This window comes from Anomaloglossus baeobatrachus, chromosome 1, assembly GCF_048569485.1.
Source record: "Anomaloglossus baeobatrachus isolate aAnoBae1 chromosome 1, aAnoBae1.hap1, whole genome shotgun sequence".
Taxonomy (NCBI): Eukaryota; Metazoa; Chordata; class Amphibia; order Anura; family Aromobatidae; genus Anomaloglossus; species Anomaloglossus baeobatrachus.
Genome location: NC_134353.1, coordinates 967,840,234 through 967,865,855, shown reverse-complemented (window position 1 = coordinate 967,865,855; position 25,622 = coordinate 967,840,234). Strand labels below are relative to the sequence as shown.

Sequence of the window (25,622 nt, the reverse complement as noted above, 5' to 3'; positions counted from 1 at the left end):
CCCCCCGTGGTATCACGGGTTCTCCAGTTTTAGTGCCAAAGCAAGAAGGAGGAAGCCAATAACTGGTTTAAACAAATTAACTCCGAATAACGTCGGAGAACTGAAAAAAACCGTTCAACATGAACAACATGTGTACCCGCAAACAACAAAAGAATCCCGAAGGACAACAGGGCGGGTGCTGGGTCTCCCAATAAGAGCTAGAAGAAAAGGAATTTACGGTAAGTAACAAAATTCCCTTCTTCTTCAGCGCTCTATTGGGAGACCCAGACGATTGGGACGTCCAAAAGCTGTCCCTGGGTGGGTAAAGAAATACCTCATGTTAGAGCTGCAAAACAGCCCTCCCCTACGGGGATGTCACTGCCGCCTGCAGGACTCTTCTACCTAAGCTGGCATCCGCCGAAGCATAGGTATGCACCTGATAATGTTTGGTGAAAGTGTGCAGACTCGACCAGGTAGCTGCCTGGCACACCTGTTGAGCCGAAGCCTGGTGTCGTAATGCCCAGGACGCACCCACGGCTCTGGTTGAGTGGGCTTTCAGCCCTGAAGGAACCGGAAGCCCAGCAGAACGGTAGGCTTCCAGAATTGGTTCTTTGATCCATCGAGCAAGGGTGGCTTTAGAAGCCTGCGACCCCTTGCGCTGGCCAGCGACAAGGACAAAAAGTGCATCGGAACGGCGGATGGGCGCCGTGCGAGAAATGTAGATTCTGAGTGCTCTCACCAGATCTAGCAAACGTAAGTCCTTCTCATACCGGTGAACCGGATGAGGACAAAAAGAAGGCAAAGATATATCCTGATTAAGATGAAACGAGGATACGACCTTAGGGAGAAACTCCGGAATGGGGCGCAGCACTACCTTGTCCTGGTGGAACACCAGGAAGGGAGCTTTGGATGACAGAGCTGCCAGCTCAGACACTCGTCGAAGCGATGTGATCGCAACAAGAAACGCCACTTTCTGTGACAGACGAGAAAAGGAAACGTCCTTCAGAGGCTCGAAGGGCGGCTTTTGCAGAGCAACTAGTACTCTGTTAAGATCCCATGGATCTAACGGCCGCTTGTACGGGGGCACAATATGACAGACCCCCTGTAGGAACGTGCGCACCTTAGGAAGACGTGCTAGACGCTTCTGAAAAAACACAGATAGTGCCGAGACTTGCCCTTTAAGGGAGCTGAGCGACAAGCCCTTTTCCAACCCCGATTGCAGGAAGGAAAGAAAAATGGGCAATGCAAATGGCCAAGGGGATACTCTCTGTGCAGAGCACCAGGATAAGAAAATCTTCCACGTTCTGTGGTAGATCTTAGCAGACGTTGACTTCCTAGCTTGTCTCATTGTGGCTACGACTCCTTGAGATAATCCTGCGGACGCTAGGATCCAGGACTCAATGGCCACACAGTCAGGGTCAGGGCCGCAGAATTCTGATGGAAAAACGGCCCTTGGGACAGTAAGTCTGGTCGGTCTGGCAGTGACCACGGTCGGCCGACCGTGAGATGCCACAGATCCGGATACCACGATCTCCTCGGCCAGTCTGGGGCGACGAGTATGACGCGGCTGCAATCGGATCTGATCTTGCGTAACACTCTGGGCAAGAGTGCCAGAGGTGGGAAGACGTATGGGAGCTGGAACTGCGACCAATCTTGAACCAAGGCGTCTGCCGCCAGAGCTCTTTGATCGCGCGACCTCGCCATGAATGCCGGGACTTTGTTGTTGTGCCGGGACGCCATTAGGTCGACGTCCGGCACTCCCCAGCGGCGACAGATTTCCTGAAACACGTCCGGGTGAAGGGACCATTCCCCTGCGTCCATGCCCTGGCGACTGAGGAAGTCTGCTTCCCAGTTTTCTACGCCCGGGATGTGAACCGCGGATATGGTGGATGCTGTGTCCTCCACCCACATTAGAATGCGCCGGACTTCTTGGAAGGCTTGCCGACTGCGCGTCCCTCCTTGGTGGTTGATGTATGCCACCGCTATGGAGTTGTCCGACTGGATTCGGATCTGCTTTCCTTCCAGCCACTGTTGGAATGCTAGTAGAGCAAGATACACTGCCCTGATTTCCAGAACATTGATCTGCAGGGTGGACTCCTGCGGAGTCCACGTCCCCTGAGCCCTGTGGTGGAGAAACACTGCTCCCCACCCTGACAGACTCGCATCTGTCGTGACTACTGCCCAGGATGGGGGTAGGAAGGATCTTCCCTGAGACAATGAGGTGGGAAGGAGCCACCATTGTAGAGAGTCCTTGGCCGTCTGGGAAAGAGAGACTTTCCTGTCGAGGGACGTTGACTTCCCGTCCCATTGGCGGAGGATGTCGCATTGAAGTGGGCGCAGATGAAACTGCGCAAAGGGAACTGCTTCCATGGCTGCCACCATCTTCCCGAGGAAGTGCATGAGGCGCCGTAAGGAGTGCGACTGGCCCTGAAGAAGAGATTGCACCCCTGTCTGTAGGGACCGCTGCTTGTTCAGCGGAAGCTTCACTCTCGCTGCTCGAGTATGGAACTCCATGCCAAGATACGTTAGTGACTGTGTCGGTGACAGATTTGACTTTGGAAAGTTGATGATCCATCCGAAAGTCTGTAGAGTCTCTAGCGTAGCATGTAGACTGAGTTGGCATGCCTCTCGAGAGGGTGCCTTGACAAGTAGATCGTCTAGATAAGGGATCACCGAGTGTCCCTGAGAGTGCAAGACTGCTACCACCGCCGCCATGACCTTGGTGAAGACCCGTGGGGCTGTCGCCAGACCGAATGGCAGAGCTACGAACTGCAGATGGTCGTTTCCTATCACAAAACGTAGAAAACGTTGATGTTTTGTAGCAATTGGCACGTGGAGATAAGCATCTTTGATGTCTATTGAGGCAAGGAAGTCTCCTTGAGACATTGAGGCAATGACAGAACGGAGAGTTTCCATTCGGAACCGCCTGGCGTGCACATGTTTGTTGAGCAGTTTTAGGTCCAGAACAGGACGGAACGAGCCGTCCTTTTTTGGAACCACAAAGAGATTGGAATAAAACCCTCGCCCTTGTTCCTGAGGCGGTACAGGAACCACTACTCCTTCCGCTCTTAGGGAGCCCACCGCCTGCAGCAGGGCATCTGCTCGGTCTGGATGTGGGGAGGTTCTGAAGAACCGAGCTGGAGGACGAGAACTGAACTCGATTCTGTACCCGCGAGACAAAATGTCTGTCACCCACCGGTCTTTGACCTGAGACATCCAAATGTCGTAAAAGCGGGAGAGCCTGCCCCCGACCGGAGATGCGGAGGGAGGGGGCTGGAAGTCATGAGGTAGCCGCTTTGGAAGCGGTTCCTCCATTTGCTTTCTTGGGGCGTGCGTGAGTCCGCCAGGAATCTGAGATTCTTTGCGTCCTCTGAGTCCCTTTGGACGAGGAGAATTGTGTCTTGCCCGAACCTCGAAAGGACTGAAACTTCTGCTGCCACTTTTTCTGCTGAGGTTTGCTTGGTCTGGGCTGGGGTAAGGAAGAGTCTTTACCCTTGGACTGTTTAATGATGTCAGCTAATGGCTCGCCAAACAGTCTATCTCTAGATAATGGCAAGCTGGTTAAACATTTTTTGGAACCAGCATCTGCTTTCCAGTCCTTTAACCACAAGGCTCTGCGCAAAACTACCGAATTGGCGGACGCCATTGAGGTGCGGCTGGTAGATTCTAGGACCGCATTGATAGCGTAGGACGCAAACGCAGACATCTGCGAGGTAAGGGACGCCACTTGCGGCACCGCTGGATGCATGATAGCATCCACTTTTGCTAAACCAGCTGAAATAGCTTGGAGTGCCCATACGGCTGCGAATGCTGGAGCAAACGACGCGCCGATAGCTTCATAGACAGATTTTAACCAAAGGTCCATCTGTCTGTCATTGGCATCTTTAAGTGAAGCGCCATCCTCCACTGCAACTATGGATCTAGCTGCAAGTTTGGAAATCGGGGGGTCAACCTTTGGACACTGGGTCCAGCGCTTGACCACGTCAGGGGGGAAAGGATAACGTGTATCCCTAGAACGTTTAGAGAAACGCCTTTCTGGATGAGCGTCGTGCTTCTGGATTGATTCTCTGAAGTCAGAGTGGTCCAACAAAGCACTCAATTTACGCTTGGGATAGAGGAAACGAAACTTCTCCTGCTCTGCAGCTGCCTCCTCTGCAGAAGGAGCTGGGGGAGAAATATCCAACAGTCTATTGATGGCTGAGATAAGATCGTTTACCATGGCGTCCCCATCCGGGGCATCGAGATTGAGAGGGGTTCCAGGATTAGACTCCTGATCACTCTCTTCAGACGCATCACAGGAAGACTGATTGCGCTGAGACCCTGAGCAGTGTGATGACGTTGAGGGTCTTTCCCAGCGAGCTCGCTTAGGGTGGCTGGGGCTATCATCTGAGTCATAATACTCAGCCTGTGAAGCCGGGGACCCCCTTGCAGTCTGAATTAGTTCCAACTGAGGGGGATTAGAGGACAGAGACCTCGCCGTGTCCATAGACTGAGCCCCAGGCATGGATTGCAAAGTTTCAAGGATTTTTGTCATAGTCACAGACATTCTATCAGCAAAAACTGCAAAGTCCGTCCCTGACACCGGGGCAGGACTTACAAGCGTCTCAGCCTGGGTCACTACCTCTCCGGACTCCGGCTGGCGAAGCAGCACCGGATCTGAGCATTGCACACAATGGGGGTCATTGGAGCCTGCTGGTAGAGCAGCCCCACATGCAGCACACGCAGTGTACACAGCCCTAGCCTTGGCAGCCTTGCGTTTTGTGGATGACATGTTGCTGCGTCCTCAGAGCGATCTGGGGTATCCAGCCAGGAAGCGACCTCACAGTGCAAGAAATAACTAAATATATATATCTGGTGACACAGTACACCAATACACACTGAGGCACTAGAGGGGCCAGCTGAAAAGCCGCTTACCGCCCGCTTAAGAGCGGGTGTGTGGTCGCCAAAAGCCCCCTAGTCCAGGTCTCCCAGAGCCTTGCGTCCTTCCTCCAGCCAGACTGCATGTAATGGCTGCCGGCGTCCTGGGAGAGGAGGGGGTGCGGGCCCTGGGCGTTCCTGGCTAAGAGCGGGAAGCCTGCTTCCCTCTGTGCCTAGTGAGAGGGCTGGAGCATGTAAATCAGGCTCCAGCCCTCGTCGCTGCTGCGAAACAGCGTCTCTCCCCTACCCTGATTGACAGGGTGGGGGCGGGAACGAAGCGGAGCTAGGCCGCAAAAAGCCGGGGACTAAATTTATAAACGCCGCCGCCGTAAAAGCGCGGTCGGCGTGTCCCCGGCGCACTACAAGTCACAGCAGCGCCGCCGGTCCAGTGGGGGTCGGCGCTGCGTTCACACAACACAAAAGTCCCCCAGTAAACTGCAGGAACACCAACTCAAGCGTTACGGTCCCCGGCGCACTACAACGCCCAGCCAGCCCGGAGTGTGTCTGTGCCTGCCGGGGACACAGAGTACCTGTATGATGCAGGGCCATGTCCCTGATTGTACTCCTGCTCCGTATCCATCAGGTGCTATGGGTCTGTGGATGGAGCCCGGCGTCAGAGCTTTGATGCCGGCAGGATCCCACTTCCACAGAGCCCTATCAGGGGATGTGGAAGGAAAACAGCATGTGGGGCTCCAGCCTCTGTACCAGCAATAGGTACCTCAACCTTACAACACCATCCACGGGTGAGAAGGGAGCATGCTGGGGGCCCTAGTATGGGCCCTCTTTTCTTCCATCCGACATAGTCAGCAGCTGCTGCTGACTAAAATCTGTGGAGCTATGCATGGATGTCTGACCTCCTTCGCACAAAGCTTGAAAACTGGAGAACCCGTGATACCACGGGGGGGGTATAGCCAGAAGGGGAGGGGCCTTACACCTTTTGGTGTAGTTGCTTTGTGTGGCCTCCGGAGGCAGTAGCTATACCCCAATCGTCTGGGTCTCCCAATAGAGCGCTGAAGAAATGAAATGTGAATTTAGCCGGGGAGTTGGAGATTATGTAGGCGACATATTACATAAGAGGGATAGCCCAGTAGCCAAGCACATCAACACCACACATGGTGGTGACATCTCCTGCTTGAGCTTTATGGCCATTGATCAAGAGGCCAAGCCGATCAGAGGTGGAGATGGGACCAGCTCTTACGTCAGAGAGAATCTAAATGGATCTTCTAACCACAGCCCCTACTGGGCCCAATGAGCAGCTCACCTCTAGTTGCTTTCTATGACGGCTTCTGTTAGGGGGTTTAATGATATCTCCTCAATAACTGCTTAGTTTTGTAAAGGTCCAGTCACACTAAGCAACTTACCAGCGATCCCAACAACGATAGGGATCGCTGGTAAGTTGCTAGGAGGTTGCTGGTGAGATGTCACACTGCGACGCGCCAGCGATCCCACCAGCAACCTGACCTGGCAGGGATCGCTGGAGCGTCGCTACACGAGTTGCTGGTGAGCTCACCAGCAACCAGTGACCAGCCCCCAGCGCCGCATGGAAGATGCTGCGCTTGGTAACTAAGGTAAATATCGGGTAACCAACCCGATATTTACCTTGGTTACCAGTGCACGGAGCTACACGTGCAGAGAGCAGGGAGCAGCGCACACTGAGCGCTGGCTCCCTGCTCTCCTAGTTACAGCACACATGGGGTTAATTACCCGATGTGTGCTGCAGCTAAATGTGCACAGAGCAGGGAGCAGCGCACAATGCTTAGCGCTGGCTCCTTGCTCTCCTAGCTACAGCACACATCGGGTTAATTAACCCGATGTGTCCTGCAGCTACATGTGCACAGAGCAGGAGCCGGCACTGACAGTGAGAGCGGCGGAGGCTGGTAACAAAGGTAAATATCGGGTAACCAAGGACAGGGCTTCTTGGTTACCCGATGTTTACTGTGGTTACCAGCCTCCGCAGAAGCCGGCTCCTGCTGCCTGCACATTTAGTTGTTGCTGTCTCGCTGTCACACACAGCGATCTGTGCTTCACAGCCGGACAGCAACAACTAAAAAATGGCCCAGGACATTCAGCAACAACCAACGACCTCACAGCAGGGGCCAGGTTGTTGCTGGATGTCACACACAGCAACATCGCTAGCAACGTCACAAAAGTTGTTCGGTAGCAGCGATGTTGCTAGCGATGTTGCTTAGTGTGACCTTGTACTGATCTGCAATAGGTTAATATTGGTTGGAAGGGGATGAGAATGGATTGTCCTCCCTGCTGTCTCCTGTCGCATGGTAATCCTATTCTGGGCCTATTACTGTGAATGTGGGGATTGCTGCACAATATACAATTATAAGTCTCCATTAGCCCAGAACCCAGCAGCTGACGGCACTAATGGTGCCAGGAATGGTGCTGGTAACTCAGCTCTCTACTTGGCAGGTTACATGCTCTGGATGAGCGCTGATATGATGGAGGTGGATGACGTAGATCCATCTGCTCAGTGCTGATGACTGGGGCATGAAGGGCGTATGCGTCTGATTGTGATGGATTCCACAGACTGGCTATGTTCTGGTCCGCGAGGATACAATGTGCTCCAGCGTGTGTGTCAGCGAAGTGCGCATGCGTCTAATTCTGATTGTATCGGTGGATCAGCCATGTTGTTCTGTCCGCGGGGAGACAACGCATCTCCGCGTGTGCCAGAAAAGCCGCGTCTGCGCACGGTCCCTAGGACATCGGCGGATTGATTGTGCGTGTCTTTCTGCATGTTTACTATGCGGTTCAGCATGCGGGTCAAATAGGGAAGTGGACAATGTGTGTACAGAAAATCCTCAAACCTAATAAAATATCATCTTTATTCAAAAATATTAAAAAGTTGTTAAATCACACCCAGTGCCAGTGAACACGCAAGGGACAAAATGAAAAATCTTTAAGTATAAAGATAATTTAATTCACTGGAAAATTTTAAGGTAAAGTGAGAGACAGCCGACGCGGAACGGGGGCGCCCAAAAAGTTATGGTGTCATACCCTCCGTTGTCAGGCAGGAATAAGATCCCATAGGGCGCTATAGGGATCCCGTATATCTAGTACCCTCAATTTGTTCCCTTACGTGTTCACTGGGTGTGATTTCACAACTTTTTAATATTTTTGAATAAAGATGATATTTTATTAGGATTGAGGATTTTCTGTACACAATTAAAACTCAGTTCGTCCGCATTGTTTATAGCTTTGAAGTGGACAATATGGAAACATGGGCCGGGGTTAATGTTCTTTTTGACTCACCGGGAGTTAAATGACCCGATCATCAGGCGAGCGGACGCTTGTGATTATACTAATCGGATTAATTGATGCAGTTATTAAGGGAATGATTCCCTGCCCTCAGTTCCTATACAGACTATTGCTGAGCAGATTGGGCTTTTCTGTGCTCCTCTGATATCCCCTGATGAATCCTTACTGAAGGGAGAAACATGTCGGGAGGAGACACAGGCGACTAGTTAGGGCCAGGTGACAGGGCGAGCGGTAGTGTGTCCTGGTCAGGACAGAAGTTCTGGGGTTAATAGGGTAAAGGCCACGTCTCACTAAGCAACATCGCTGCTGAGGCACAACTTGCTAGTGATGTTGCTGTGTGTGACATCCAGCAACAACCTGGCCCCTGCTGTGAGGTCGCTGGTTGTTGCTGAATGTCCTGGGCCATTTTTTAGTTGTTGCTCTCCCGCTGTGAAGCACAGATCGCTGTGTGTGACAGCGACAGAGCAACAACTGAATGTGCAGGCAGCAGGAGCCGGCTTCTGCGGAGGCTGGTAACCACGGTAAACATCGGGTAACCAAGAAGCCGTTCCCTTGGTTACCCGATATTTACTTTCGTTACCAGCATCCGCCGCTCTCACGCTGTCAGTGCCGGCTCCCTGCACACATAGCCAGACTACACATCGGGTAATTAACCCCATGTGTACTCTGGCTAGGAGTGCAGGGAGCGAGCGCTAAGCGGTGTGCGCTGGTAACCAAAGTAAATATCGGGTTGGTTACCCGATATTTACCTTAGTTACCAAGCGCAGCATCGCTTCCACACGTCGCTCCTGGCTGGGGGCTGGTCACTGGTTGCTAGTGAGATCTGCCTGTATGACAGCTCACCAGCAACCCGTGTGGCGACGCTCCAGCGATCCCTGCCAGGTCAGGTTGCTGGTGGGATCGCTGGAGCGTCGCTTAGTGTGACGGTACCTTAAGGTCTGGCTCATGTTATAGGAGAGACCTGTAGGCCTGAGGATCATCACTGACCACCTTCATCTACAGGACCCCCTACAGATGGGGGGGGGGGGAGATCATTCCATTATAATGCTATGTGCTCCATCTTGGGAATGTCATCTCACCAGCTGGTAACATTTGGAGTAGATCACAAGTGATTGTCAGGATCAGTATTTATAGGATTCTGGGATATTTGTAGCCCTGTCCATTATCTGTGAACATATTCTGGCTTGATTGGATGTAATGGTACATAGAAGGGTTGTGTGTATCCCGGCTATTTTCTGCATGGAGCGGTGACTCCGCGCTTGTTATAGCCGCATTTCCATCATTGCAGCACTGACCTTGATTGTCTCTGGACAGTCTATATTCTGACTCCAATGGTGGTCAATACTCTGCTAATTGGCTGTAATACCGCAGCAGGACGGCCGCACTGATTGGCCGCTCTGTGCTTGTATCTGTTTGATGTTAATAATCACGTGTGTGCTCACAATTTGTCATATTTTAATGTATGTTTTACAATCCTCACATTATATTGCTTTCTAGGACCTGAATCAGTGACTGGAGAATAAACTGCTCCTTTTTTTGCTCTGTATCATCAATTCCAGGCCTGCACCAGGTTTTTTTTTTAGTCCCGTTAACCCTGCTGATCCCGGGTATCTGCAACTCCGCCAATCACTAATGGCAATGATTTTTGGCTGTGCCCCAACTTAGGCGGGCTTTACACGTTGCGACATCGGTAGCGATATATCATCGGGGTCACGTTGTTAGTGACGCACATCCGGCGCTGTTACCGACATCGCAGCGTGTAAACCCTAGGAGCGACGATCACCGATCACAAAAACGTCAAAAATCGTTAATCAGTAACACGTTGCTCCTTTCCATAATATCGTTGCTGCTGCAGGTACGACGTTGTTTGGCGTTCCTGCAGCAGCGCACATCGCTATGTGTGAAGCGGCAGGAACGACAAACATCTCCTTACCTGCGTCCACCGACTATGCGGAAACAAGGAAGTAGGCGGGATGTTATATCTCGCTCATCTCCGCTCCTCCGCTTCTATTGGCCGGCCCTTAGTGACGTCGCGGTGACGTCGAATGCACCTCCCCCCTTGAGGGAGCGATTGTTCGGCAGTCACCGCGACGTTGCCGACCAGGTATGTGCGTCAAAAGTCAGACCTGCAAAGTGTTTACAATATAAATAACCATAAGAGTTTTCCTCAATTTCCTCTCCCCCCATAAAGTGATGGAGTCACCGCCCAGCACCACTCACCACATAAGAGCGTCTGTCCCTCAGGACTTAGCAGCGACACTTCTGAGGCCGGACTAATAATAGAAAGATACAAAGAGGCGGAGCTGGACTACTATGGTGCGTGTGCTGAGCACTGGGGCGGGTCCCACATCACAGGAGCACAGCCAATCAGAGAAGAAGGCGGGCCATAGAGAACCTCACGTCCACCAGGAAAGCAGTACGGGAAGCACAATAGCTCCGCCTCTTCATTCTCACATGGAAACAGTTGTCATTTCCGCGTTGTAAATCCTCCTGAGAAGAGCGGAGGCCGCTAACTCCTGAGGGGCAGACGCTGTCATGTGGGGAGTGACCGGCGCTGTGAGGCCATAACCTCTTCTGGGGAGAATGAGTGAAGAAACACTAATGGTTGTTGGTGCCTATTATACACTTTCCAGGTTTAAAGCGGGCTTTACACGCAACGACATCGCTAACGAGTTGTCGTTGAGGTCACGGATTCCGTGACGCACATCTGACCTCGTTAACGACATCGTTGCGTGTGAAACGCAGGAACGACCGTTAACGATCAAAATTACTTACCTATTCGTTGACACGTCGTTCCTTTCCCGAATATCGTTGCTGCTGCAGGTACGATGTTGTTCGTCGTTCCTGCAGCATCACACATCGCTACGTGTAACACCGCAGGAATGAGGAACATCACCGTACCTGCGGCCGTCGTCAATGAGGAAGGAAGGAGGTGGGCGGGATATTTCGCCCGCTCATCTCCGCACCTCCGGTTCTATTGGAAGGCCACTTAGTGACGCCGCTGTGACGCTGAATAAACCGCCCCCTTTGCCGGCAACAGTGACATCACTAGGCAGGTAAGTATGTGTGACGGGTCCTAGCGATGTTGTGCGCCACGGGCAGCGATTTGCCTGTGAAGCACAACCGACGGGGGCGGATGCTTTCATCAGTGACATCGCTAGCGATGTGGCTGTGTGTAAAGCCCGCTTAACTTTAGGTCTGAGGCCACAGGGGACCTAATTATTGGAGGATGTGTAATTATGCAACAGATGAAGGGACGGACGTTTCTCACCCCATTAATAGATCACCGCCAAAGGCATCGCTAGAGTGAAAGATTGGGAGACTATGCGGGGGGGGGGGGGGGGGTTCCTGCTGTACACAGCGGACTGCTGTATGCAGGAGGACTGTGCGGGGGACTGTGTGTGCGGGGCTCTGGGTATATACCTTATGTACATGGTAGATGTACGGGGGTATTATTGGTCTTTGTGTAATGTGTGACATACAATCAATTGACTAGTGCACATCTCGTATCATATGCCACTCCATAATAGACTTGAGAAAAGACAAAAAATGACGACACATTTAGGGCTTGTTATAAAAATATCAACTATATTGAGTACAAAATTCTAAAAATATATCCAATATATCCAGGAAGAGGGGCTCTAATAAAATATATAATTATATATATATATATATATATATATAATATCATATGGCTGACAAAACTAGGGCCTCCAGCCGCTATGAAAATCCAAGAGGGATTTAAGCTTGGGGCATCCAATACCATTACCGGATTATATCAGTTTAAATATATCAGGAGGCACCATAGAGAGTCAGCCAAAGAGTAATCAAATGAATCGCCTTAAGACTTACCCATAACTCAAGCAGTGGTCAATCAAGAGTCCCACATCAACATGAAGACCCTCTTTTTGTCAGCCATATGAGATATATAGATAGAGAGACCCTCTTCCTGGACTTCCCATTTTATTTGTGTTGGTTGCCTGGGCCCCCCATTAACGTGTGGGTTTCCCCCCCATTATAATATCTAGCACCATCATTTTGTAATTTTCAAAAATTGGATATATTTTTAGAATTTTGTATTCAATAAAGTTGATATTTTTATAATAAGCCCTAAATTCCATCATTTTGTGTCTTTTCTTTTGTATAATGTGTGTTGTTTTGTAGAGGTAATGGTCATATTATAATGTTATGTACTATCTGGAAAAAAAAGGGGAAATACCACAAATTCGCAGGGTGGGTAGAGGACCCCATGGGCTACAATATGTATATCTTGGATTTTCGAGTAGATCTTCAGAACAGGAGATTTAGGTCCCGGAGTTCAGGATCTGGTTCTCGAGCCCATGAACCAAAACATTTGTGCCACCTCTTGAGGTGTAGGATTAGAGGTTCTCTAGGCACCCTGAAAGTTTGGGGGACAATGGGGACTTGGATGGTGGAGAAACAGACACCAGAAGGGGGTCCTAACCATGGGGATAACGGGGGTGGCCGAGCTGCATCACTTCTGCTTTGCCAAATTATTTAACACTAAGGTTCAGAGATGACTTTAAAGAAGGCAATTAAGTAATCTAATATATAAAGGGGTGTGTGTACCCAGGATTGGCATCTGCACCGTCGCAGCTACAGCCACAAAATTTTGCACACTCACGCGTCTGAACCCTGAGAGTGTCATAGGCTATGTTGTGAGGTTTTAACCCCGCGCGTTCCAATTTACTAATCAATTTTGCCCCTATGTACATAGTGGCGAAAAAGTGAAACAAAAAGTGTTGGAGGCAAATTGACAGCTGCCAGATGTGAACAAGGGGGACTTAAAGAAGGAGAGCGATGACGCCAAAGAGTATATACCGTACAGTTGCTAAGGTGGGGCCCCGACATGGGATACTCACCACACTCGGGGATATGAACACACACACAAAATGCACCACACACTACCACGTGCATGAACACATATACCACCCTCAGCACACATCTCACCATACATACACCAACCTCACCACATAATCGCCCTAAACACACACAAGTCTGGTACATATACCACCCTCAGCACACATCTCACCACACATACACCAACCTCACCACATCATCACCCTAAACACACACAAGTCTGGTACATATACCACCCTCAGCACACATCTCACCACACATACACCAACCTCACCACATAATCGCCCTAAACACACACAAGTCTGGTACATATACCACCCTCAGCACACATCTCACCACACACACACACCAACTTCACCACATATTCACCCTAAACACACACAAGTCTGGTACATATACCACCCTCAGCACACATCTCACCACACACACACACCAACCTCACCACATATTCACCCTAAACACACACAAGTCTGGTACATATACCACCCTCAGCACACATCTCACCACACACACACCAACCTCGCCACATAATCACCCTAAACACACACAAGTCTGGTACATATACCACCCTCAGCACACATCTCACCACACATACACCAACCTCGCCACATAATCGCCCTAAACACACACAAGTCTGGTACATATACCACCCTCAGCACACATCTCACCACACATACACCAACCTCGCCACATAATCACCCTAAACACACACAAGTCTGGTACATATACCACCCTCAGCACACATCTCACCACACATACACCAACCTCACCACATAATCACCCTAAACACACACAAGTCTGGTACATATACCACCCTCAGCAAACATCTCACCACACATACACCAACCTCACCACATAATCACCCTAAACACACACAAGTCTGGTACATATACCACCCTCAGCACACATCTCACCACACATACACCAACCTCACCACATATTCACCCTAAACACACACAAGTCTGGTACATATACCACCCTCAGCACACATCTCACCACACACACACACCAACTTCACCACATATTCACCCTAAACACACACAAGTCTGGTACATATACCACCCTCAGCACACATCTCACCACACACACACACCAACCTCACCACATATTCACCCTAAACACACACAAGTCTGGTACATATACCACCCTCAGCACACATCTCACCACACACACACCAACCTCACCACATAATCACCCTAAACACACACAAGTCTGGTACATATACCACCCTCAGCACACATTTCACCACACACACACCAACCTCACCACATAATCGCCCTAAACACACACAAGTCTGGTACATATACCACCCTTAGCACACATCTCACCACACATACACCAACCTCACCACATAATCGCCCTAAACACACACAAGTCTGGTACATATACCACCCTCAGCACACATCTCACCACACATACACCAACCTCACCACATAATCACCCTAAACACACACAAGTCTGGTACATATACCCCCCTCAGCACACATCTCACCACACATACACCAACCTCACCACATAATCACCCTAAACACACACAAGTCTGGTACATATACCACCCTTAGCACACATCTCACCACACATACACCAACCTCGCCACATAATCGCCCTAAACACACACAAGTCTGGTATTATCCTTCAAAAAACAAAAATCTGATTAATAAGCAGCCAAACTACAAGAACAACAAATGTACCACATAGGAAATACGGCAGCTGTCAGTCACATGACCTGTCTATATGTGTATGTGTGAGCTAATATATACTGTCAGGGGGAGGGCTTTCTGTTGCCTGGAGATTTATCAGGCTGCAAATAGCAACCAATCACAGCTCAGCTTCTATTTTGCTACAGTTAATTAATCTGAGCTCTGATTGGTTAATATAGGCAACAAAGGACTTTCTCAGTATAACAAAGCTTGTGTGAGGTAATAGGATGTCAGTTAGGGTGTGTTGGTGGAAAGGCTGATGTCAGTCACATTACCTCTATGTGAGAGGATATAGAAACTGTCAGTTACAGACTATTTTTACCACAATAATGCCTCATAAGAAAAGGAATTCCTTGGCACGAATGTCAGCTGATGCGAAAAGAAAAGCTGCATTATGGGCCAATGAAAAATGTGAAGACCGAGAAACAAGGCTGACACACATGAGAACAGCAGCTGCTTCCTCAAGAGCCAATGAACTTTCTGAGAGAGAGGGGAAGCAAGGCTTGCAGACAAGAGAACAAGAGCAGCTTCCTCAAGGGCCAATTAACTTTCTGAGAAGGAAGCGAGGCTTGCAGACTAGAGAACAAGAGCTGCTTCCTCAAGGGACAATGAACTTTCTGAGGAGAAGGAAGCGAGGCCTGCAGACATTTGTTTTGTGGTTTTTGTGTGCAGAATAAATTTTTGTTAAAACATTATATTTTGTTAACAGCAGATATTAAACCCGGGCGAAGCCGGGTAGTACAGCTAGTTTTATTATAAATGTTAATATGAATTACAAACTTAAAGGAAAATTATGATATTGCGTACACTTTTGTATATTCAACATACAAAGGTTAAGTACAGTTAAATATTTACATCACCAAGGAGTTTTTTGAACATCATCTGTCTGGAAGTCAGAGAAACATGACAAATAGAACTCCTGGAAATCCCAACACTGACCGGACGTCTCACGGTGCAGGTACATGAGCTTCTGTCTTTGCTATATTTCATCTGATCTTAAATAGAGGCTTGCACAAATATTACAAGCCTTGTTAATGTGTAGTATGTCTCACTGACCCATGTCCTCTGGTGGCCAGCCTTTTGAACATAGATGAGTTAGAGATAGAACACACATCAGGACAATGGGGGTAATTAACCCATACCATTCAAATCTCCCAAGCATACACATCAGGTATTTGAGCTAGGTAAATCACGGAGTTTCTGTTACAATGGATATATTGTCTGTCTGTATATTCAAGACAAACACACAGAAACCTTTAAGGATACACAAGATTTTGTAACCATGTACACTTTGTCTGTATGATTAAACAATATGTTATAGTTTAACATAATGTCTAAACTCAAAATAGCCATTTTTATATTTGCAATACAACTTGCTTGAGGGGGGATACGGTGCCGGATGTACCCGCCCCGACCATCGTCACCCGCCCGTCATCATTACTCACCTGTTGGAAACCTCTCCTGGATTCTCCTCCTCCTTCCCGTCACTCACACTCGGCTCATCTCCCCTCATCCCCACCCCCCCCCCCCCCCCCCGTCATCATTACTCACCTGTGGAAACCTCTCCTGGACTCTCCTCCTTCCAGTCACTCACACTCGGCTGATCCCCCCTCGTCATCATTACTCACCTGTGGAAACCTCTCCTGGACTCTCCTCCTTCCAGTCACTCACACTCGGCTGATCCTCCCTCGTCATCGCTTCTTCTTCTTCCTCCAGTTTAATATTAGTGGGATCTTCCCCCTGATATATCAGATGTAACAATCAGCACAATACAAGAGACCCCCAATATCTATGACACCTACGACCGCAGGAGCAGAAATGTCCCCCATATATAGATCCGGTCCAGGCCTCAGCGCCATCTACCTGAGGAGTCTCCGGGACATTGTGCTCCTCCTCTGGACAGTCCTGGGGACACAGAGGACGGGGACATCTCTCTGGGGGATTTCTTTCCATGAGTCCATCTGTGGAGACACACAGTGATGGAATACATAGATGATGGAGATGGTACTGGGTTCTCTCCAAACATAAGACCTACCCTGAAGATAAGGCCTAGCAGGAATTTTCAGCCTTTTTGGAGTATGCTTATAATGTAAGCCCTAGCTGCGGCTCCTCATACTAATAGTGTCCTGTATAGGCCTTGGACGCGCCTATCAGGAGATGTGACCTTTACTGCTGGATGTTGCCCCATTGTGTTTGTGTAAGCCCCGGACATTTATAGTCATATGCCGGCTAGTGAATGCAATGAATATTCACCCCTTTCCCTCGCTCATTCTTCTGCGCTGTGTCAGCGATTCAGCCAGGCTGCCATATTACTGCCCGAGGATGGCAGTGCTATGCTCACACTAGCCGGCAGCTCTTCTCCCCCGAGCGTGTCAGTGTGTATTTCTATGCAGAGGACTCACTCAGGTGAGGAGCCACCGGCCGCTCCAAGGATCGCGATACCATCCTTGCCAGTAATACGGCCGCCTGAGTAAATCACTGACGCGGCACAGAGGGGAGGGAGAAGGGGGTGAATATTCATTTTTCACTAATGGGCAACCCAAACACTGAGACAAATACAACATATAGCACATTCCCAGAAAATAAGCCGGAGCGCATCTGTTACAGCCAAAAGTAATATAAACCCCTGTCTCATTTTCAGAGGAAACACGGTAGTAGACGACCACAGAACAGACAGGACCGTCTCCCCTCCTCACCCTGTGGATCGGCCCATATAGCGAGCGCCTCCTGTGCTCCATGTATAACGGCAACCTGAATATCCATCAGATCTTCACCCTGAGAAGAAACATGTCAATGAGCTCCGGTCCAATCACTTTATGGTCAGATGTTGTGGAGACGTCAGCGCCATCTACCTGATGAGTCTCCAGGACATTGTGCTTCTCCTCTGGACAGTCCTGGGGACACAGAGGACGGGGACATCTCTCTGGGGGATTTCTCCTCCTGGATCCATCTGTAGGAAACACACAGTGATGGAATACATAGATGATGGAGCAGGGATTTTCAGGCTTTTTGGAGTATGCTTATAATGTAAGCCCTAGCTGCGGCTCCTCATACTAATAGTGTCCTGTATAGGCCTTGGACGCTCCTATCAGGAGATGTGACCTTTACTGCTGGACACAATGTTACCGCCGATAGAGGTCAACCCTGTGACAGAGCAAATCCTCTGTCCTACATCACTTCCCATCTCCTAAGCCACACACCGATATAGACCTGCGACTCACGAGGAGACCGTGTGTGGGACTCCTGCTATATACAAGGGACAGTGCGGGGGGGGGGGGGGGGGCTCCTACTGTACACATTATGTACATGGCATGGTAGGTGTATGGGGATTACCAAGCTGCCTCACTTCTCGGGGAAGGGGCCACGTGTTATACACCCGAGGGGGGATACGGCGCTGGATGCATCACATCTGTCTGTACATACAAGCGCGTAATCACTTTATTAGTAAAGCCTCCCTCCACCCTGGCACAGAAAAGTGACCAATCATCTGTGATGTGCTGTCACCTCCCCGGTGCCCTCCGCTGCCTCCACCTGAGACCTGTGTCCTGGTTCTTCCTACATCCCACATGTCCTCCATAGCGGCACAGGGACGGCAGCCGCACGTCTGATCCAGACCTCCATAGCTTCTGACTTACCATAGGGCTGTGGAGGCAGAAGGAGCAGAACGCCGGCCTCAGTGTGGGGGGAAACAGAGGGGACAGGTAGGACGAGTCTACATGTGACATGTCAGTGCCGGGGCAGAGAGCAGCGACATCACTGAGGTCCACAGGACGGGGAGCGTCACAGCCGCCAACACCAGCTCAGACACTTATATGTACGAGGGTAAGGAAAAGATGGAAGGATGAGATTGACACGCCCAGCTCCAGGGCCGGGGGACACTCGGTACCGGGCCGGACTAGTCCGGTGATGTCATGGCGGCGTGGCCCGGTTCCGTGACCCCTGGTGGTGTCTTTGAATAAGAAAGGGATGATAATTATGATGATGGGAGTTGTAGTTAAAAGTAAAGGTTGGTGACGCCACCTGTGGTACTGCAGCTATGTCAGCCACCGCTGCGTTGTGTATTCCCCGGGGCAGGTGATGATGGCACAGCTGAGGTGATCTTGCGCCCCACAGGTGGAGCAGGACCCCTGGGCAACCATGGGAGAGTCTATTTTTGGGCAGCTGGTGGGCTTCAGGGTGCAGGGCCAGGAGTACGGACAAGGACTGCAGTTTTGTTACCTTTCACTTTACTTGGAAACCGGTGAGAAAGTCCTGGGAGGCCGGTCCAGGTGGTGATGATGGTGGTCCGGAGAGCCTGGAAGTAGTCGGGGAAACCTCCCTGGCCAGGAGAGTGAGAGGCCTACCCGCTATGCTCTTTACTGGTTTTCAGGGCCCCGCTGCGTTAGCTAGGCTGAGGCCCTCTCCTGTGTCACTTGTGGTAATTCTCTCACCCTATGGCCGGCTGCACGGGCCATCGCAGGTACCGCTTTGCTGACAGCGGCTCCTGGTCCCTAATCTGTGGCTTTGCCTTCAGGTGGTCTGTGGGGGCCGGGAGACTTGTAATCCTTGTGCCCTCCGGATTTAGCTACCGGGTCTCGAGTACCCGGCAGCCACAAACTCCTGTGTCCGGCTTCTAGCGTGCCCTTCTGGGGTGAGCCGGCTGAGCTCCACTCCCCAGAGTCTTCCTCCTTTTTGCCTCTTTGTCAGACTCAGTTCCCCTAGGCCGAGCTTCTCTCAGCTCCCCGACCTCAGGAGACACCGGTCTGCTCTCCTCAAATCCTGGCTACAACTCCTCTCTCCAACGGTCAACTCCCAACTATCACTCCTCTAACCCCCACCAGGTCACAGCTTCTGGGACGCTCCCACAACACCAGGTTTAGAGCTCCCTCTGCTGGCTGGAGGAGGAACTGGGCTGAATGTAGGTACTTACTGACCAAGGGACCCCTCGCTTCCTCCCGGCTTAGTATTAACCCCTCTGTGGGGGCAACACTACTGTGACAACCAGACCACTGGGGTGCCACAGAAGAGATGATAAAAGAGGAGAATCAGGAAAATTACACATCTGCTTCCTAAATCATTAAGCAGAGGTGCGGAGGCCGCGATATTCCCCGGTGCTCAGCCGGACTCTGCACAGGAGCAGCTGCGCCATCACCGGACGCTTCTACTGTGATGTGGACGGCGGATAAAGCTTTACTGCGAGCACCGGAGACTCAGACACGATATCAACCGCCCGTCCTCACCCCAAGCCTGGCCATGATCACCCCCCGCCCGTCATCATTACTCACCTGTGGAGACATCTCCTGGACTCTCCTCCTTCCCGTCACTCACACTCGGCTGATCTCCCCTCGTCATCATTACTCACCTGTGGAGACATCTCCTGGACTCTCCTCCTTCCCGTCACTCACACTCGGCTGATCCCCCCTCGTCATCGCTTCTTCTTCTTCATCCAGTTTAATATTAGTGGGATCTTCCCCCTGATATATCAGATGTAACAATCAGCACAATACAAGAGACCCCCAATATCTATGACACCTACGACCGCAGGAGCAGAAATGTCCCCCATATACAGATCCGGTCCAGGGCTCAGCGCCATCTACCTGAGGAGTCTCTGGGACATTGTGCTTCTCCCCTGGACAGTCCTGAGGACACAGAGGACGGGGACATCTCTCTGGGGGATTCTACCACCCACAATCCTCCACTGCTCCCTGTATAATGGCCAAACTCCACGGGAACGCCCCGGCCCGCAGCCACAGGAGCCCCCGCACTCTCCTCTCACAAATTCACCCCAACTGTAACACTGCACCGAACCCTCCGCTGTCACCTCACCTGCATGGCGGGAACTCTGCTACTGGCTGATAACAGAGAAGAGGCCTGCACACACAGGACGGGAGACACTGAATAAATGGTTGAGGTTTATCCCAGTGGCAAGAAATAGCCTGGGCGCGGCTTGGATAGTGGGCGCGGCTTGGATAGCGGGCGCGGCTTGGATAGCGGGCGCGGCTTGGATAGCGGGCGCGGCTTGGATAGCGGGCGCGGCTTGGATAGCGGGCGCGGCTTGGATAGCGGGCGCGGTGATGCTTCCTCCTGTCCACTATACTCATCAGAGGGGCGGCTCCGCCCCCCCCTGCACCCCTCCTCCTGTGGTTTTGCTCCCCTCCACCTGTGGTTTCGCCCCCCCTGCTCCCCTCCTCTTGTGGCTCCGCCCCCCTGCACCCCTCCTCCTGTGGTTTTGCTCCCCTGCACCCTTCCTCCTGTGGTTTCGCCGCCCCCCCCCCCCCCTTGCACCCCTCCTCCTGTGGTTTCACCCCCCTGAACCCCTCCTGCTGTGGTTTTGCTCCCCTCCACCTGTGGTTTCGCCCCACCTGCTCCCCTCCTCTTGTGGTTTCGCCCCCCCTGCTCCCCTCCTCCAGTGGTTTCGCCTCCCCCTGCACCGTTACTCCTGTGGTTTTGCTCTCCTCCACCTGTGGTTTCGCCCCCCCCTGCTCCCCTCCTCCTGTGGTTTTCCCCCCCTGCACCCTTCCTCCTGTGGTTTCGCCGCCCCCCCCCTTGCACCCCTCCTCCTGTGGTTTCACCCCCCTGCACCCCTCCTGCTGTGGTTTCACCGCCCCCCCTGAACCCCTCCACCTGTGGTTTCGCCCCACCTGCTCCCCTCCTCTTGTGGTTTCGCCCCCCCTGCTCCCCTCCTCCAGTGGTTTCGCCCCCCCCCCCCTGCACCCTTACTCCTGTGGTTTTGCTCCCCTCCACCTGTGGTTTCGCCCCCCCCTGCACCCTTCCTCCTGTGGTTTCGCCCCCCCTGCACCCTTCCTCCTGTGGTTTCGCCCCCCCTTGCACCCCTCCTCCTGTGGTTTCGCCCCCCCTTGCACCCCTCCTCCTGTGGTTTTGCCGTCCCCCCCTTGCACCCCTCCTCCTGTGGTTTCGCCCCCCCCTTCTATTATAATCACCTCCGTGCGAACGTTGAACAATATTGTTACTTCCTGCTATGAGCTGTTCGTGGAGGCCACTCCCCTTCTGGTCACATGGACATGACGTCAGCAGAGGTCTTTCTGTCCACTGCGATTACACGTTATAAACAAATCCTATTGGGCTAAGGGACCTCTGGTGACGTCATGCTCATCTTACTAGAAGGGGCGGGGCCTCCGCCATTATATCTGATCCCACGAAACACCTCCACGTGCTGATGGTAGATGCTAGAATGTACGAGCTCCTTCCAGGTGTGACGTAATTTGTCACATGATGGGGGCGTTCCAAGTCATGTGGTCATGGAGTATAATATAGGCAGGTTGCGGGACAAGACCACAAGAGAAAGCGGGGCCTGCAGCTATAGTGGGCGGAAGGAAATAACACCACGCCCACCAATTAAACAGGTCACGCCCACTAACCAAGTCAGTCACCCCACTAGCCTGGAAGGAGCCCATACATTCTAGATTCAGCGCAACCAGGACGGATCTGCTGCACTAGAAAAGCGGAAGGACCTGTGGTGACGTCACCACCATATGACCAGGGGGCGGAGCGCAGGAGAGAAGAGCCGAAGGATCTGTGCTGACGTCACCGCCATGTGATCAGGGGGCGGAGCTTAGGATAAATGAACTAAAGGACATGTGAGACGTCTCTCCTATATGTTCAATGGAGATCAGGGCGAAGCTCAGGAGAGAAATGGTGAAGGACCTGTGGTGACGTCACTACCATGTGATCTGTGTAGGAGGAGGAGGAGCTCAGGAGAGATGAGTGAAGGATTTGTGATGATGTCACCGCCACGTGATCGGGGCAAAGCGCAAAAATGACGTGAAGTCCCTGCAGTGCAGTAACGTCAGCGCCATGTGCGGGCCGTGTCCTCCGTGCCATGTGCCGGGCCGTGTCCACTGCTCATTACACAGCAATATCCCCTGTGACTCCAACACACAGCGCCACCGCCCCTCCCCCGCTCTGTGCTCCGCCCTCCCCCGTTCTGTGCCCCGCCCTCCCCCGCTCTGTGCTCCGCCCTCCCCCGCTCTGTGCTCCGCCCTCCCCCGCTCTGTGCCCCGCCCTCCCCCGCTCTGTGCCCCGCCCTCCCCCGCTCTGTGCTCCGCCCTCCCCCGCTCTGTGCTCCGCCCTCCCCCGCTCTGTGCTCCGCCCTCCCCCGCTCTATGCTCCGCCCTCCCCCGCTCTGCACTCCGCCCTCCCCCGCTCTGTGCCCCGCCCTCCCCCGCTCTGTGCTCCGCCCTCCCCCGCTCTATGCTCCGCCCTCCCCCGCTCTGCACTCCGCCCTCCCCCGCTCTGTGCCCCGCCCTCCCCCGCTCTGTGCCCCGCCCTCCCCCGCTCTGTGCTCCGCCCTCCCCCGCTCTGTGCTCCGCCCTCCCCCGCTCTGTGCTCCGCCCTCCCCCGCTCTGCACTCCGCCCTCCCCCGCTCTGTGCCCCGCCCTCCCCCGCTCTGTGCTCCGCCCTCCCCCGCTCTGTGCTCCGCCCTCCCCCGCTCTGCACTCCGCCCTCCCCCGCTCTGTGCCCCGCCCTCCCCCGCTCTGTGCCCCGCCCTCCCCCGCTCTGTGCTCCGCCCTCCCCCGCTCTGTGCTCCGCCCTCCCCCGCTCTGCACTCCGCCCTCCCCCGCTCTGCACTCCGCCCTCCCCCGCTCTGTGCTCCGCTCTCCCCCGCTCTGTGCCCCACCCTCCCCCGCTCTGCACTCCGCCCTCCCCCTCCCCCGCTCTGCACTCCGCCCTCCCCCGCTCTGTGCCCCACCCTCCCCCGCTCTGCACTCCGCCCTCCCCCTCCCCCGCTCTGCACTCCGCCCTCCCCCGCTCTGCACTCCGCCCTCCCCCGCTCTGCACTCCGCCCTCCCCCACTCTGTGCCCCACCCTCCCCCGCTCTGCACTCCGCCTCCCCCTCCCCCGCTCTGCACTCCGCCCTCCCCCGCTCTGCACTCCGCCCTCCCCCGCTCTGCACTCCGCCCTCCCCCGCTCTGCGCCCCACCCTCCCCCGCTCTGCACTCCGCCCTCCCCCGCTCTGCACTCCGCCCTCCCCCGCTCTGTGCTCTGCCATCCCCCGCTCCGTGCTCCGCCCGCCCCCGCTCTGTTCTCCGCCCTCCCCAGCTCTGTGCTCTGCCCTCCCCCGCTCTGTGCCCCGTCCCTCCCCCGCTCTGTGCTCCGCCCTCCCCTGCTCCGTGTGCTCCGAGGTTCTGCTGCTCCTGGAATCAGCGGCCTCTGATCTGCAGATCTCACCCTCCGCCAGGAAACCCCAAATGTCAGGAGGCTCCCGCGAGCCCCGAGGTTCTGCTGCTCCTGGAATCAGCGGCCTCTGATCTGCAGATCTCACCCTCCACCAGGAAACCCCAAATGTCAGGAGGCTCCCGCGAGCCCCGAGGTTCTGCTGCTCCTGGAATCAGCGGCTTCTGATCTGCAGATCTCACCCTCCGCCAGGAAACCCCAAATGTCAGGAGCCTCCCGCGAGCCCCGAGGTTCTGCTGCTCCTGGAATCAGCGGCTTCTGATCTGCAGATCTCACCCTCCGCCAGGAAACCCCAAATGTCATTAGGCTCCCGCGAGCCCTGAGGTTCTGCTGCTCCTGGAATCAGCGGCTTCTCATCTGCAGCTCTCACCCTCCGCCAGGAAACCCCAAATGTCAGGAGGCTCCCGCGAGCCCCGAGGTTCTGCTGCTCCTGGAATCAGCGGCTTCTCATCTGCAGCTCTCACCCTCCGCCAGGAAACCCCAAATGTCAGGAGGCTCCCACGAGCCCCGAGGTTCTGCTGCTCCTGGAATCAGCGGCCTCTGATCTGCAGATCTCACCCTCCGCCAGGATACCCCAAATGTCATTAGGCTCCCGCGAGCCCCGAGGTTCTGCTGCTCCTGGAATCAGCGGCTTCTGATCTGCAGATCTCACCCTCCGCCAGGATACCCCAAATGTCATTAGGCTCCCGCGAGCCCCGAGGTTCTGCTGCTCCTGGAATCAGCGGCCTCTGATCTGCAGATCTCACCCTCCACCAGGAAACCCCCAAATGTCAGGAGCCTCCCGCGAGCCCCGAGGTTCTGCTGCTCCTGGAATCAGCGGCTTCTGATCTGCAGATCTCACCCTCCGCCAGGAAACCCCAAATGTCAGGAGGCTCCCACGAGCCCCGAGGTTCTGCTGCTCCTGGAATCAGCGGCCTCTGATCTGCAGATCTCACCCTCCACCAGGAAACCCCCAAATGTCAGGAGCCTCCCGCGAGCCCCGAGGTTCTGCTGCTCCTGGAATCAGCGGCTTCTGATCTGCAGATCTCACCCTCCGCCAGGAAACCCCAAATGTCAGGAGGCTCCCGCGAGCCCCGAGGTTCTGCTGCTCCTGGAATCAGCGGCTTCTGATCCGCAGATCTCACCCTCCGCCAGGAAACCCCAAATGTCAGGAGGCTCCCGCGATCCCCGAGGTTCTGCTGCTCCTGGAATCAGCGGCTTCTGATCTGCAGATCTCACCCTCCGCCAGGAAAAAAACCCCAAATGTCAGGAGGCTCCCGCGAGCCCCGAGGTTCTGCTGCTCCTGGAATCAGCGGCTTCTGATCTGCAGATCTCACCCGCCAGGAAACCCCAAATGTCAGGAGGCTCCCGCGAGCCCCGAGGTTCTGCTGCTCCTGGAATCAGCGGCTTCTGATCTGCAGATCTCACCCTCCACCAGGAAACCCCAAATGTCAGGAGGCTCCCGGGAGCCCCGAGGTTCTACTGCTCCTGGAATCAGCGGCTTCTGATCTGCAGATCTCACCCTCCGCCAGGAAACCCCCAATGTCAGGAGGCTCCCACAAGCCCCGAGGTTCTGCTGCTCCTGGAATCAGCGGCTTCTGATCTGCAGATCTCACCCTCCGCCAGGAAACCCCAAATGTCAGGAGCCTCCCGCGAGCCCCGAGGTTCTGCTGCTCCTGGAATCAGCGGCTTCTGATCCGCAGATCTCACCCTCCGCCAGGAAAC

The 25,622-nt window shown here is 53.4% G+C and overlaps 3 protein-coding genes across 3 annotated transcripts in view; all 3 read right to left on the bottom strand.

Moving 5' to 3' along the window:
* Positions 1 to 16,362, bottom strand: part of LOC142303644 (uncharacterized) — a 41,363-nt gene extending 25,001 nt beyond the window's left edge. Inside the window, exon 1 of the mRNA XM_075345196.1 lies at positions 16,296 to 16,362. Coding sequence (XP_075201311.1) covers positions 16,296 to 16,362 — 67 coding nt within the window. The remainder of the gene's footprint in view (positions 1 to 16,295) is intronic.
* The window catches only part of LOC142257980 (uncharacterized), a 347,977-nt gene that overhangs the window by 195,392 nt on the left and 126,963 nt on the right, over positions 1 to 25,622 (bottom strand). The gene's annotated exons all lie outside the window — the stretch shown is intronic.
* LOC142258008 (uncharacterized) overlaps positions 1 to 25,622 on the bottom strand; it is a 496,305-nt gene that overhangs the window by 393,932 nt on the left and 76,751 nt on the right. The window contains 4 exon segments of the mRNA XM_075330413.1: positions 16,373 to 16,484; positions 16,608 to 16,705; positions 17,441 to 17,519; positions 17,597 to 17,694. Coding sequence (XP_075186528.1) covers positions 16,373 to 16,484; positions 16,608 to 16,705; positions 17,441 to 17,519; positions 17,597 to 17,694 — 387 coding nt within the window.